The sequence below is a fragment of the Aethalodelphis obliquidens genome, unplaced genomic scaffold (genome assembly GCF_003676395.1).
Source record: "Aethalodelphis obliquidens isolate GAN/ISIS:26980383/991018 unplaced genomic scaffold, ASM367639v1 scaffold2, whole genome shotgun sequence".
In the NCBI taxonomy this organism is placed as follows: Eukaryota; Metazoa; Chordata; class Mammalia; order Artiodactyla; family Delphinidae; genus Aethalodelphis; species Aethalodelphis obliquidens.
Genome location: NW_020837946.1, coordinates 70,558,552 through 70,574,702, shown reverse-complemented (window position 1 = coordinate 70,574,702; position 16,151 = coordinate 70,558,552). Strand labels below are relative to the sequence as shown.

Here is a 16,151-nt window from a genome sequence, read left to right as displayed (position 1 = left end):
CTCCTGAAACCTGATCCTATATAAATGCAGAAGGCTGTCAACTATGTTCAAACAACTCATGAAAAAAACAAGAGATACTAGAGACTAACATGGAGTGCTTGGCATTAGGAAGAAAGTGGTTCCCATCAGAGTGCTGAATGAGAGGGTTGGCTTCGACAAAGAAAGGAGGTGCTTAATCAGAGCCTCTCTGGGTTGTACTGTTGTTGTTTTGGTGACCAAACAGGTTACAGCAGGTAGTGATGGCAGGACAGAGAAAGTTTAGCGAGAATGAAGTAGATTGGAGTGTACCCTTCTAGTGTGGGAAGGCTCCAGGCGTGCTGAAAAAGTGAGAGGGTTTTGGCCCCAGACCCAGGGCTATGAAAACAAAGACCCTTAGCAATGTGGTAAAGGAAGAATCCAGAAGGAGACAAGGCCTTGAATGGGCCAGAAGCCATGGAGGATGAGCAGGGCCCAGCTACGGTAGCACTACCCAGCTAACCTGTAGGGTTAAAAACAGAACAAAGCAGAATCAGATCTGGACACTGTTGTGGCAAACCAGGAGAAGGGGCCGCGCTCGGGGAAGGAAGCGCAGGAGTCTGGCCAGCAGGGTGACCACGATTGGTTTCCAGTCAGAAACCAGCTGGTGATGCTGGCCCCATTCACACCCCAGTCCAACCTCTGATAAGTTTCCTAGAATAGCTGCTAAAGTTGTGTGTGGCCTGCCTTCTTCCTTCCTTCCCTCCTTCAGATCACAGCACTGGCCAGTCATGTGAGGTCTGGCCCTCCTGTCACTCCCCCTCCCCCTCCCCCCACGCCCCCCCACCCCTGGCTCTGGAACTCTACTCCTGTCTCTTCACTTTGGGTAGCTTTCCTCATCTGGAAAGTGAGTGGCTTGGATCAGATTATCTTCAAGTTCCTTCTAGTTCTAACATTCTGTGATTCTTGGATGTTATACATTACCAGAATCATAAAATTTAGAGTTGAAAGGGACTTCAGAAGTCACCTGTTCAACCTCCTACTCAACCCAAGCTAACCTAGCCAGAACTAATAAGCTTTGAAAGTTCTACGTAGTTGTTTTTGGCTGGCTGAAGTCGGCAGTAATCAAAGCTTAAAAACCTTAAATATAAAGCATGAAAAATATATATATGACATTTCTAGAGCATCTAAGAAAAAGTTTGAAGGAACAGAAGCCCATAGGGCAGCATGTCCTATTGCTTTCTAAGCACAGCTATTCCCAGACTTTGTTTTCACAATATCCAGGGTATATTTAAAAAAAAAAAAAAATCACAGGGGATGTTAGTAAATTCTCCAAACACAAACTAATTTTCAGCTGATTATCATGCTTATATCAGACAAGGTGATTGGATGACACTTCATCAAATAAACGAAGCCTCAAAGGGAGAATAAAGAATATAAAGGAGAAACAGTTACATTTTGAGATGCATTCAAGAAAAATCAAAAAGCATGGCATCTGTTCTTAAGGGGGAAGTTTCAGTTATAAGCTACTTTTCAAAATTAATTTTTACCTGATAATGAATATTCTCTCTCACCCTTCAAAAGAATTATTTTCTTAGAGTCTGTGCCAACTATCATACTATAAATTTTGAAGAAATCATTGGCTGTATTTAAGAAATAAGCATTTAAAACAATAATTTTCCATTGTGTTTTATTATCAGTTACTTAAAAGTGGTAAGTTCATAAATAAATAAGAAGAGATAGCCTTCTTACAGATTACATGAAACTATATACAATGACATTCTCTCTGCATAGTAACCAACACTGAGGTGTGTAACTTGAATTTTTAGATGGATTATTTATAATCCTTTAAAGTGCAATTTATTTAAGGGTTTAAGCAAATCATAGGATAAAGGATCTTTCTAATAAATGAGTAACATTAAAAAGATGATATATTTGGATAAATCTTTCGAAAATCAGAACTGATTTTGCCAAATGTACTTGTGATGTAATAATTACCACCACCACCCCCACTCAAACCCCAAACTTGACTTAATTGCTGAGGATTAAGAAGGACTGGAAGATATCATTTCTCCCGATATTGATGTATAGACTTAATGTCAGTCCAATAAAAATTCTATCAGATTTCTTTTTTTATGAAAATTGATAAGCTTATTCTAAAATTTATTTTAAAAGGTAGAAGATCTAGAATAGTTAAGGCCACTTTGAAGAATACACAGTTAATATATTGCTCTGGTAATTAAGACCAGGTAGTATTGACACAAGAATACATAGAGAGCCAAACAAAAAGTCCAGAAAAAGAAACACGTAAATGTGGTCACCTGATTTACAACAAAGACGGCACTGAACTTCAAAGGGGAAAACGAAAATGTCTTTTCAATAAATGCTGCTGGATCAGTTAGATATTCATATGGGAGGGAAATGAATCTTGACCCTATCCACAAACACAAAAATTAATTAGAAATGGATTGCAGAGCTAAATGTGAAAGATAAAATACAGCTCCTGGAAGAAAATATAGGAATATAATTTCATGACCTTAAAGTAAGCAATGATTTCTAAAACAGACACAAAAAGTGGTGAACATAAATCATAAACTGAACTTCATTAAAATTAAGAACTTTATTTATTAAAAGATAGTAATCAGATAATGAAAGGGAAAACTGAAAACTGGGAGGAGATACCCTCACACATATATATCTGATGAACGATTTGTATCCAGACTTTATTTAAAAACCTACAACCAATAAAAAGGACAACCCCATATAAAAAGCAAGAAAGGGAACCCTCTTGCACTGTTGGTGGGAATGTAAATTGATACAGCCACTATGGAGAACAGTATGGAGGTTCCTTAAAAAACTAAAAATAGAACTATCATGTGACCCAGCAACCCCACTACTGGGCATATACCCTGAGAAAACCATAATTCAAAGAGTCATGTACCGAAATATTCACTGCAGCTCTATTTACAATAGCCAGGACATGGAAGCAACCTAAGTGTCCATTGACAGATGAATGGATAAAGAAGATGTGGCACATATATATGATGGAATATTACTCAGCCATAAAAAGAAACGAAATTGAGTTATTTGGAGTGAGGTGGATGGACTTAGAGTCTGTCACACAGAGTGAAGTAAGTCAGAAAGAGAAAAACAAATACTGTATGCTAACACATATACATGGAATCTAAAAAAAAAAAAAAAAAGGTTCTGAAGAACCTAGGGGCAGGATAGGAATAAAGACACAGACATAGAGAATAGACTTGAGGGGAGGGGGAAGGGTAAGCTGGGACGAAGTGAGAGAGTGCATGGACTTATATATACTACTAAATGTAAAATAGATAGCTAGTGGGAAGCAGCCGCATAGCAAAGGAAGATCAGCTCGGTGCTTTGTGACCACCTAGAGGGGTGGGATAGGGAGGGTGGGAGGGAGATGCAAGAGGGAGGGGATATGGGGCTATAGGTATATGCATAGCTGATTTACTTTATTATAAAGCAGAAGCTAACATACCATTGTAAAGCAATTATACTCCAATAAAGATATTTTTTAAAAAAGCGAGCAAAAGGTTGAGTTTTATGTTATGTGAATTATATTCAATAAAGCTGTTATGTTTAAGAAGTGAGCAAAATATCTGAAAGACACTTCACGAAAGAGGAGATCCAATTGGCCAATAAATATATGAAAAAGTGCTCAACATCATTAATAATCAGGGAAATGCAAATTAAAACCATAATGAGATACCACCCACCAGAAGGGCTAAAATTAAAAAGACCGACAATACCAAGTGTTAGTGACATACAGAGCAAATAGCTTTCTCACACTTTGCCAGTAGGACTAGAAAATGGTAATATCTACCATTTTAGATGAACATACACATATCATGTGACCTACCAGTTCCTCTCTTATGACTAAATGCATATGTTGACCAAATGGTGTGAACAAGAATAATTACAGCAATTTTATTCATAACAGCTCCAAATTGAAATAATCCAAATGCCCATTAATAGAACAGATAAATGAATCATGATATATTCTCTAATAGAATACTACATAGCATTAAAAAAAGAATCGACTGCTACACATAAGAACATGGATGAATCAAACCAAAACGTCGATGAGCTAAGGAGGCCAGACACAAAAGGATACATACGACAGGACATTTTTTTTTTTTTTTTTTGCGGTACACGGGCCTCTCCCTGTTGTGGCCTCTCCCGTTGCGGAGCACAGGCTCCGGACGCGCAGGCTCAGCGGCCATGGCTCACGGGCCCAGCTGCTCCGCGCCATGTGGGATCTTCCCGGACCGGGGCACGAACCCGTGTCCCCTGCATCGGCAGGCGGACTCTCAACCACTGCGCCACCAGGGAAGCCCAGGACTTCATTTTTATGAAGTACAAGAATAGGCAAAACCAATCTACAAAGATAGAAGTAAGACTAGCGGATACCTCTGGGGAGGAAACTGTGAGAAGGGGCATGAGGGTGCTTTCTGGGTGCTGGAAATGTCATAGAGTGACCTGGGTGGCCAGTACATGAGCATAACAATCTACATATTTAAAATGTGTGCGCTATACTATATATATGTTCTACCTAAAATAAAAACTTTAAATAAACAAGTAAATAAAATTATCTCGTGTTCCACAATGGCAGGAATCATGCCTCATTTACATATTTGCACCTTCCAGGGCCTAATACAATGCCTGCTCAGTGTTTGTTGAATTTAATTAAATTGCCCACCAGGTAGCTCCAACTCTATGATCTCAGCTAGATGATTTTAGTACAACATGTCTGAGTGGTCAAGAGTAGAACTATAGTTGTGCACTTGCTTCCTGCAGACTCCTTTTAAATTCCCAACGCGTTCATGTTTAAAATATCTGGCGCTTTTTTTTTCTTTTCCAAAAAGGGAGATGGGAGTATTTGCATACTGAAAAACAACCCCATTTGCAGGGTTTAACAAGATTCAAATCAAAAAGGCAAAGGAAGAGGAAACAAAGAAAGGTGCTCCTGTGGCGCCCTAGAAAGCAGATGTTCATTAGGGCCCAGACACACAGATGACGATCACCGTGTGCTTATCTGAACAAGCTATCGTCAGAACACACAGTCAAATCAAATTTTGAAGGCTCAAAGGATATGCACCGAAGAACATCCCGAACTGCTGAGACATGAATTTGAATTTGGTGACAGAGATAGAGGGGTAGAAAAGAACACTGTCATTTGAAATCCTATTTATACGTTAAGATATAATCTACTCTTTAAAAAAAGCAATCGAAATCAACATTTAAGATGTTTGCTATTAAAATTAAAATCTGAGGAACTACTACCAAGTAAGAAACACACCTTTTTTTAGTCTTTTGCCAATCAGAAAAACACAATATTTCGTGGTTATTTTTAAAGAATAGTTGTGTGAAATATTCAAGAAACAGAAAAAAATGGTTACATATGATTTTAAATGTTATTATGGGTACAGAAAAATTGTATGCAGCTTACCATTTCACTATGTCATATTTAAAGTTCCAATCTCATTAAGAGCCCACATTTGGCATCAAAACACTTTTTATTATGCTAATTATATTCTCTTTTGTTCAAAGTATTACATCATGCCTGTGCTTCTGTAACACTTATACATTACCAAATACAATTTTATTTAAATTTTCCATATAAAATTGGATAAGGAATCAGAAAGAAAATCCCATTCAAAGAGGGAACTGTAATTAGCAAATTCTTAATCATAATCTGTAGCATTAAGAGGTAGCAAAGTTTTTTTTTAGCCAAATTAAGTCAGACCCACTTGGTCCCTGACTTGGGCAGACGCAGTGGGACTAGCTTGTATGCAGCCGTCACCCTGGCAGATTCACCACTAGGCACACACACGTGTAGCTGGCCAGAAGCCAGTCCACAGTGGCACTACTGTTACTGCGCAAGAAGAAAAGGTAGAAGCAGGAATGGAGGAGAAAGGGGAAGGAAGGAGTGGCGGAAAAGGAGACGGGAAAGAGGAAGCACGCTTTGAGATTGCCCAACCCCCTGGACCCTTGCCATTCCTCCTTTGCAGGCCCTTGGGCTTTGTCTAGCTCTTCACCCCAGAGTCAAGCCGCAATCCAGAAACAAAATACCAAGGGATCTATGGTCTGAGCTGTGTTCTAAAACATAGGCTGGTTCCATTTTTGCCCTCCTTTCAGGGTAGGATTCTTAACCTGTGCTCTACAGGCTGAGTCTCAGTAAAAATCTGAGGTTAATGGGAATGTGCCACCTTCAGATTCTCAAGGTTTGAGGTTCCCCTAAGAGTTATGAACCATTGTTGGACCAGGACTTGGTGAAAATAAGAGAAGTGATAGTATTGGACAATGTTTTCTCTGTCTTTTGATATCCTTCTTGTTACCAGGCTCAAGAGCTGTTTGCTTGATTCCGTGCTAGAGAAGAGAAGGAAAGCTTGTGAGGCTGTAGTAATCTAGTCAGTGATGAGCTAGGGATGAAAAGCCCTACTTCTTAGATAGCCGGGGACTGCTTTATGAAAATTGAGGGTGGGCTAGGAGGAAAGGGAACAAGAGATTATCAGTGAGGCCAACACAGGGAAAGAAAAGTAAGCAGGGAGCTAGTCTCAGGAGCGAGGAGCGAGGACGTCTCCCAGGGCCTTAACTCAGCGAGAAGCTCCTGAACCCACAACTCCCAGCTTCGCAAATCCCTGACCCACGTGACTCCACAAGCCACACCTCCCATCTCTTCTTGAAACCCGGTCCCCAGTCCTAGAAGCTCAAAGCCCCTTCTGAGGGACTAAGGGAACTCGTCTTCCCACTGCCCCTCAGGTGAGTTAGGGAAAACTCCTCAGTCCCCTAAAGGGGGCCAAGATGGGTTCCCCGAATTCCAACTCTGAATACTCACCCCCCTCCTCCAAGAAACATTGTCCCCATGTGATGATTTGGTTCTACGGTAGGACCAGTACAGAACAAGTGTATGTGAATTATAAACTGGGTTACTTTCACAGGCTCTTATGGGTTGGCTGGAGACCCTATCATTAAAGATAACAATTTATATGTGAAATATACTAGATGAGTTTCAAGTTCTAAATAATTGATAAGTGAACTTTCTGGAACAAAACCTGTTGGAAACACAATTCGCTTGTAAGATAAGGTATACCCAGTCACAGAACAAATCACATAGCGCTCTAAAAAATATCATTTGCCCAGCTATAGAATTTCAGCTATAGAAGTTTCTCCGCTAGCCAGTTCTTTCTGTGTTGTTGTTGTTAATAAAGGTATGCAAATAATCATGTAGAATAAAACCTAAGAACTGAGATTAGCAATTTTTTTTTTTAAGGCTTCCATTTTTAAAGCAATGCAATTAATCAAAGCTGTGCTCTGTAGGAAGCAGAGAGGGTCTGGGGAGTATTTCAGTTAATGACCTGAAAATAAAAACTGGCAAATTTTTCTTTCTGTAAGTGTCTGCATTTGTCAAAAACCTGTTTGGTGATGAATCCAAGTTATTGTTGAGAAGACAAGGGTAAAGTTGGTGGTATTACAAATTTCTGATATGATTTACTTTTCCTTGTAACCAAATATTTTATCTGAGACTTTATTTCAAACTGCGAAAATATTTCATTGCTATTCTACAGGTGAGGAAGGGTTTAAGCGGTTTTCCAGCACAAACATACTCCCAATTATAAGTCTCAAAATCATCATGTTTAAAAAGTGTTAAACAGGGGAAATAGTATAGCGTCATTTGAGGGGCTTAAGTATAATGGAAATGTAAGTTTATAATCTAAAATTCTTTTTCGGCAACTTTGATTCCCCGCCCCAAGAAACTCAAGTTTAGAAAAAGCACAGAATTCCATGATGTATCCATCTAATTCTGCCCATTCTTATTAGTAAATTTTTCAACTTATAAAAAACAATACTAGTATCATGTAAAGAAGGCCCACCCACTTGCACAGCTGGGAAGATGATGCATTTTTCCTTCAAGATCAGTAAAAATTATTTATCATATCAATGAAATGATCTAGTTTTGTTGCACGAAAACCTTCCCTGAAATTGCTCTTTTTCTGGACCCAGCAGCCCAATAGCACTTGTTGTTCAATGGGTAGCCAGAGGGATGGGTTCTGTGTCTCACACTGAGGCCAGAGGATAATATGACTCCTGAAGGACTTAGCTCCATTGCAGAGTAAACAGCTTACTTTAAAAGAATTAAAGCTAGATAATGACCAAATAAAGAGAATAAAAAGCTATAACCATGAAAGATCAGGAATAATAAAAAAATCTGTTTTTTCCTGAAGAAATGCTAGCTCACAATAGACACATCATCAAGATGTAGATTGCAGGCACACAAAGATGTAATTAGCAATATAACGAAACTCCAAAGAAAACTAATAAATTAGGAGAAATAAACATCACTTCAAATGGTTTAAACAATAAATGTAATACTTCTATATAACCATTATGTCATCATTTAAGGATTATATTCTCGGCCTGTCACAACTCTAATAGGTGGGTTTAATAGCACACTTATAAGCATAAAACTGGAAAAATAATAATGTAAAATAAGGTAATTGTATATGAAACTTTGAGGAAAAGGAGTTAACATGAAGTACAAAAAGGTGATATTCTTTAAAGTTCTAAGTAGTCATAAAAGGATTATAGAGCAGAAAATATACAAAACAATGGTGATTATCATTCCAAGAAATTTTCATTCATTCATCTAAAGCCCAATTCTTTCTAAAATTCCCAGGTTTACTGGAACTTTTATTAGCACTTTACTTTTTCTCACAGTACACATGGCACTGTTTTTCATCCCACATATAGATCTGAGTGCCTTCCTGTCACTCAGACCCTTGGTTGGTATGCTGCCTTCCTGGGTGTACTGTTTTGTAGATATTCTTTGCTTATGTCTTGAATTGTGTCTATTCTGTCTTCCCTGGCAGCTGGAGAGCAGGGACCAGATATTACACTCCCTAACCTTTCTTAATATCAAGTGCAGAGAATGGTGCTCTGGGGTCACTAAGGAAATACGATCGCCTAGTTAGTATTTTAGCCCTTCATGAGCCTCAGCAATTTCCCACAAACACCAGATTAAAATTTAGCCTAATTCCAGAATACAGATGTTATTTACAGCCATGGTAGGCAATCATCCACCAGACATTGATTTTGTGTGTTTTTATAAGTAAGTTAGCTGTTGATATAAGCATCTAATCTCTCTTTTAGAATCTAGGTTTTCATATCTGTCATCCAGAAGACTGTTTTCCATCCTCTAAAATGGTAAATGCATCCATTTAAGAATTAGCTAAAAGACAATGTATGGGGAATGACAATGTTCAGTTTTAGACTGAACATTTTCTCCTCTAGGAGGTCTAGATGTTGATTTCTGCCCCCTTTTTCTCTCTCACCATCTTTGACACACTTATTTTCCAATGTTTGTTTGAAAATTTTAAATATTCATATAATTATGTTAAGGAGACTAGATGCATTAAGCAAAAATAAGGAATTCAAATATGTGAGAAACACATTTAGCTTGCTGGCTTGGCTGTCACCATTCTCTTTACACTTTTCCCCACATTTCTACCTGATTAAGAAATTATTTGGTTTCTGTTATCAAATTTGTGTGCATGCTCAAATTTGCACGTGTGTTTGACACACACAATGTAAGAAGACATTTTGCTGTGTACCATCTGACGAAACTCCCGGTGGTAAATGTCTGTATCATCCAAGTGCTGCTTCTCCCGAGGAATAGCCGAGTTCCACCAGGTTTTACTACTTACTCGTTAAAATGATACAGCAGAGAAACCAGAACATTTACATTCATTCCACATAACATCCCCAAGCCCAATGTTCAATTTTGAATATATGGTTTAGTTTTGTACCAAATATTACGGCACTGCATTTAAATCACTGACATATCATTACTACACTTTCTTTAAAATAAGCGATGTTACATTGAATAAAACACTTCCACTTAAGAACAACTGGATATGTTCCTGCTTATTCCTATAATACCCAATGAATGAGATAAAAAGCTAGGTGGCTGAATGTCATATTAGGGTTATACAACACTCAGTAACAGAGATAATTATAATTCTGAACACCTTAATGCTAGTTTATGTTTTAGTTATTAACCATGAAATGAATAAATGTTTTTACCACATCTGAAATACTCTGAAAAATAAGGATTTTCTTGAAAATTAAGCAGAAAAAAGTTTGAATCCTGTTGGTGGGGGCCAGTAATAAGAGGCAAAGACAGGCTGAGTCACCAATTCATCACATGTAACATTTCCCTCTTTGATATAATACTATGAGTTGTTTTTTCTGGCACCATATTCTTTAATAAAGACTGCCAAAAAAAAAGGCACTTTTGATTCCATAAATGAAACACGGATCAATTGATATGTGATTCATCTTAGGGATCTTACTCACTTCATAAAATGTTTGAAGTTTTCATTATAGGAACAAAATAAATTAACGTTCAAATCAAACTATATTGAGATTTCATTAGAAAATCAGGCTGAGTTATTATATTTGTAGATTTTGGTCTATAATTTTTTTCTTGTCTAAAAAAATTTTGCATGTACTTATTCAGAATAATAATAGTCACTAACAAGCATTTATTTAGCACCTACTGTTCTGCAAATCAAGCAAGGAAATAGGGAGGGCTGATAGCCTTTGAAGAGAGACTTAGTATGGGATAAGGACACCATGCTTGGGGAAAATAAACTTTAGGGAACTGAGCATCCAATAAAAAACAAACTAGGCAAGAAATTCTTCATCTTTAAAAAGAATGAACAACATTTAGGTGTCCATATCATTTTTATCTCCATTCTAGATCTTCCTCACATGATTTTTATTGGTTAAGCAGACATAGGGAAAAAAAAAGAATTTTATTTCCTGGCAACTCCCTCTTTAGTAAAAAGAAAAGGGAAAAAGGTCCCTTTGTCTTTAGTGTAAAGACCTACGACTTATTAAAATTTCAGTACTCATTAAGTAAGCTGGGGTAATTTAAAAGTTCCAAAAAACCGTTAAGCAAAATACAAAGTCTGAGAGATATATCAGTAAAGCTTAAAAAAATGTTTTTCCTGAAAGTGTATTACATGGAAATTGCCCATATTTGAATTTAAATTCGAAGCCAAGATTGCCAAACATGTAAGGTATAGCTAGTTATACTGATACTAAATGACTGAATACTTTCCTACTTCTCTTCACTTATCTTTCCCTGTTCCATTCTAGGAGCATAAGATTTGTCTCCCAACATATAAAAAAATAAGATGCATTATGGAAATTCAAAAGAAATGGCTGTCCGAGGGGAAGGGTGCTACAATATTTCATCATAATGCATCTTGATTTTAGCATTTCCGTGCTCTTGAGCCTTCCAACACCACTTCCAGATAGCCACGATACCCCGCTCACTTAAGGAAATAAGGTGTATTCATCACGTAAAATATTGTATTACTGTATTGATGCATTTAAGCAAACTTTATTCATCTCACAAACGTACTTACTTCTCAAGACACAGAGCAACCCAAGTTTTAATATCATGCCACTGTACCTCCAAGTCACCTTAATCTACTCAGTAGTTCCACGTATCAAATCATGATCTCTCATTCCTGGAGAAACAGACTGATACAATATTCATTTGACTATGACTAAGGAAAAGTTAAGGAATTCAACAAAATGTTAATGCACCCAAAAATTCAATTCAGAAAAGCTGCTTTTTTTCTAGTAGCTTCATTAATAGAATACCAAATTATATTACTCATTATTTTTCAGATTTTGAAGCTAGGTTCAGGTATGTTCTTTGGCATACACTTATACAAAAATAGCTTTTAAACAAACATTTGTTTTAGAAACAAACATTTCTCTAGTGTAGAACATTTCTTTAGTACACAAAACAATATAACTATGAATAAAGACACAAATGTGTCAAACTGCTTGTAGCTGGTATGAAATATTAGCTAGCCATGTAAAGAACATTTTGTACTTCCCTTTCTTCAGAAGAACTAGAATAAGTATTTCGATGTCCATAAATATTTGCATACACATATTGGCAGTAATGTACATCATGATATCTTTGAAACGAACAGAATTCAAGGGTTGCCTTGCAATAAGTGAAAATGTCTACACACAAAATGTTAATTAAAATGTTACGTTACCAGAATTTTTCCTGTGTATCTGAAAAGTAGATACCAAATTTAATTTTTAGTAATATGGCATAAGTCACTTAATAATTTAGAAAATCCTTTAGAACAATACGTGCTTATATTTATGAAGCTACATCAACCTGTATCTTAGAATGAATGTGTCAGGTGATAAAGAGAACCCTGCTGTGATAAGACCACCCTTAACGGAGAAATACAAAAAAACTCAACAAGCGTGTAAAATCAGGTTACTTGCAATCTCTGTTACTCTACGCTAAGGCATTATAAAAATTTCGCAGTCTCCTTCATTTCCACCCATGTCCTGCCTTTCTATAACATCCTCAACTTTACTTTATGGCTAATTCAGCTGTATTACTTTTTCTAATAATTATCTTTTTCTGTCAAAGCACAAAGCATACCAATATGGTCACACACTGTAATCCAGCTCCACAGGCTCCATTGGTTGTTGACTGTTAGCAGAATGCAGAAGTAACTAATATATTTTTATAGAGAAAAATTACTACATTTTTCTGAAAAGACTCTGGATGACTAACATACGAAGAATGATTTGACATATGTTAACTTTTTACGGCATGGCAACAAAACTCATTTTCAAGTGCCATTTTCATTGGTGTCTATTCCTTCTAATGAAAAGAAATCCCACCCGTTTATTCTTTTTCCATTCAAAACACATCCATCTCTGGATCACAAGTTTAAGTCAAATATCACTTGGTAAACGATCGTGCCATCCCTCAGTTTTTGATAGAGCTTCCACACAGAAGTTTCAAAACAACTCTGTCTAGCAAACACATCACTGTACTTTAAACAGTGATGTTTTCTATCCCATATTTCAGGAAGGTTAAAATACACACACACAGAGGCAAGGATCGTCACTGTAGACAACAGATTCTACGTCAGTTTACTAACTCTTTAGGTAGATTAGGTAACACTTGTTTTTAAACTGACTACAAATCAAATCAGGTCTCTATTTTTTTTAATGACTCACAATACCATGTGACCAAGAGATAGATGAGATACGGGAGACAAAAAGGGCTATGTGTTCTGAACTATGCTACCTAAAATCTGCATCTAGTCGCTTTACATTTTAGGAGATGCCTCTTCCTGAGACAATCAAGATACTTTACAACAGGGAATTTAGATTTAATTATCAAACTTTAATACCAAGTTATATAGGTCAAGTGAGTATGTGTGTCTTTCTCCGGAAACAAAGAGATACAGAATAATAGGATTTCAGATTTCATAGGAGAAACAGCAAGATATGCTTTGAGAATGTCATTTACCGTAACACAAATCAATATTAAATGCTTTATGCAGGAAGCACACTTTCAGAAAATGGGCCCTAAAGCTTTCTGGGATCCGACCCTAATTACTAGAGCAGGCTCTTGCCGTTTGTCTCTCTCTTCAATTATTTACGGGGCAAAAAGAGCCAAATGGCATTGCATTAGCTATATTAAATGCTACGTACTTGGTTTCTAACTTACTAATGGTACATAAAAATTACTAAGGTGAATATGCCTGTAGAAACATGGCCTTTTTTTCTTTTTCACCTGAGTGTAGGTTATTTATTATTCATATAGTTAAGTGTTGAATAGGCTGTCCTTTAGGTACCCAATGCTGCATAATTTAAACAAGTGCATTAAACATATATGATATCTAAAAGGTAGAGCATTGATTACACTTCAAAATTTCTTTGAACAACTTATATTTACAGTGTAGCTCACCAAAACACGGGTACCTCCCTTCACTCCCTGAAAACAAATACAGCAGCGACCACACAAGAATGAATGATGGGTACCCTTGCTGCTACCATCTTGCCACTTTGTGGCGACCCAAAGTGAAATGAAAATGGGGAGGGGGGTGAAAATGAGGCCCTTGAGGGCTAAGAAATTTCAGGTCTCTATGCTAACAAGTGTCCTTTTTACATGGACACATACAAAACTATGATGTAGGTATATAACATGGACCACACACACTTGTAAGAAAGAAAAGCTTATCAAGGTTGAATCAGAGATTCTCTGCACCAGGCCAGAAATGCCCTCTGCCAGCAAGCAGGGCATGATTACAACCTCCCAAAGAAAGTTCAGAGGCTGCATCTTTTGTGATCTAGAAGGGCACCAGGAGTCAAGATAAGAGATGCTAATTGCTGAAGAAGTCTGGTGCATCCAACTTTTGCCCTCCCAAACTGTGGGGAAAAGCTTCCAAAGCAGTGAAACCCTCACTCTTCACGGACCCAATATTTTTTTTCCTGAGTTCAGGAGGCATCAAATTCTTATTGTCAAAATAGGATAGGCCCACTAACAACGTACCCAGGGTCCCTGGAAAGCCAGTCGCAATTTGTATGACTACATGTCATCCGCTGTGTTACCTAAGCGTGCTCCAAGGCCGTTTTTGAGAAAGCACCACTGGAAATCGATCTGTGGTAAACATATACGGTAGTATGTCTCTAAACTAAATACTAAGTCACTTCTTTCTCTGCATCGAAATCTGCCCATTGTCCCTCCTTTGCAGAAGCTACAGGGAAGATTAAAAGGGACATCAATGAACGCTGAGTGAACTTTGACCACTTTTCTACCCAAAACAACAGCGTAAAAGTAGAAATCAGTAACCAGGTGAAGTGCCACACCGCACAAAGATCAAGGCGAGGGGCGGGCGCGCAGGGCCGGAGGCGGGGAGGAAAAAGTCCCGTCCCCAGCCTCGAGCCCCAGTTGTCTCGCGCGCGGGAGGCTGAGGGGCGTCCCCGGGGGGCGGGAGGCTCCGCGGCACTCCGAGGGAAGCCGAGAGTTACTGCTCGCCGGGCGAGGCCCAGGAGAAGGGCTCGAAGATCCGCGCCGCCAGCGGGTGCTGCCGCGGGCCCCAGGCGTCGGCGGCCGAGCAGCCAAGGCTCGGCGAGGGGCGCCGCTCGGCCCGCGACCCTCCCCGCTTCCCGGGCCAGGAAGGGGCCGGCGGCTCTTTCCTGTCTAGTCTCTCCCCCCGCGGCTTTCTGTAACCCGATCCCAGCACTCCGCTCCGCGGGCAGCCGCCGCCCCGCGCGCCGCCGGGCTTCGCCCAGGCCAGCGCTATAGTTAGCAACCTTCCATCAACTCCACCGGAGGCGGCGGGGGCTCGCCGCGTGCCCCTCCCGGACCGGAGCCGCGCGCGCCCCCGGCGCCCCCCGCCCCCGGCGCCCCTTTACCTTCGCTTGAAGATACTGGGGGTAGTAGTAGGTGGCGTACTGAGGGTACATCTGCTGTTTCCACACTTTGCCCATGAAGCTGGAAGGGAGCCTGCCGTGCAGGGTCGCGGGTACTTTGGGGTTTCCAAGTCTCGGTCTCTCCTGCCTCTCCCTTTCCGGCGGCGGCTGCTGCCGCTGCTCCACCTCTCAGCCCGGACCAGACGTCCTCCTCCTCCTCCTCCTCCTCCTCCTCCCTCTCCTCCTCCTCCTTCTTCTGCTCCCAGACAGAGAGAAAGACACTGCAGAGCGCAGAGGGCACCCCGGACAGGGCGCTCGCAAGGAGTTGCCTCCCGGAGCCCGAGTGCTCCGGGGCTGCCCAAGGGCTGGCGCGCTGGCCGCGCTCCGCTGCGGCGAGCAGGCTCAGCGGGGCCGGGAGGTGATCAATACAAGTGGAAAGTGCTGCTGCTGCGGCGGCGGCGGCGGCGGCTGCGCTCGGTGCCAGGCGGCATCTGGGGTGGGTGCGCCCGATTGGGAGAGGGGAGAGGGGCTGGCGTGCCGAGGCCGTGGGGGAAGGGCGGGCGGGGGCGGGGCTTGGGCGCCGCGGAGCCGGGACCGGCTGGAGGTGAGGGCTGAGTTTTAACCACTCCTCACCTCCCAGGCTTGACGGGCAGAAGCCTTGGGAGCCCGAATCGCTTTGTGTTGGGGGTGGAGGGTGGGGGGTAGATTGGGGGGGACCCAGCTTAAGAACTGCAGAGTGGACACCTTCTTTGAGGGGACGCACTTAAGAACTGCAGAGTGGACACCTTGTTTGCTTTCATGAGTTTTTATCTCCTTAAGGGGGAGGGGAGGTAAGGGGGAAAGAAGAGGAAATCTGATTCATCTCTCACTTCCCGCCCCCCGCCCCCCCCTCCGCCCAATGATTT

General features: G+C 40.3%; 1 protein-coding gene across 12 annotated transcripts in view; it reads right to left on the bottom strand.

The window, feature by feature from the left end:
• The window catches only part of RBMS1 (RNA binding motif single stranded interacting protein 1), a 213,007-nt gene extending 197,267 nt beyond the window's left edge, over window positions 1–15,740 (bottom strand). For 4 of the 12 annotated variants that reach the window (XM_027130122.1, XM_027130248.1, XM_027130133.1 and 1 more), the window contains exon 1: window positions 15,250–15,740. In XM_027130122.1, coding sequence (XP_026985923.1) covers window positions 15,250–15,324 — 75 coding nt within the window. In that variant the 5' untranslated portion in view covers window positions 15,325–15,740. The remainder of the gene's footprint in view (window positions 1–15,249) is intronic. The other 8 variants (XM_027130141.1, XM_027130172.1, XM_027130182.1 and 5 more) reach the window with 5 other exon arrangements.
• Between the last annotated feature and the right edge of the window lie 411 nt (window positions 15,741–16,151).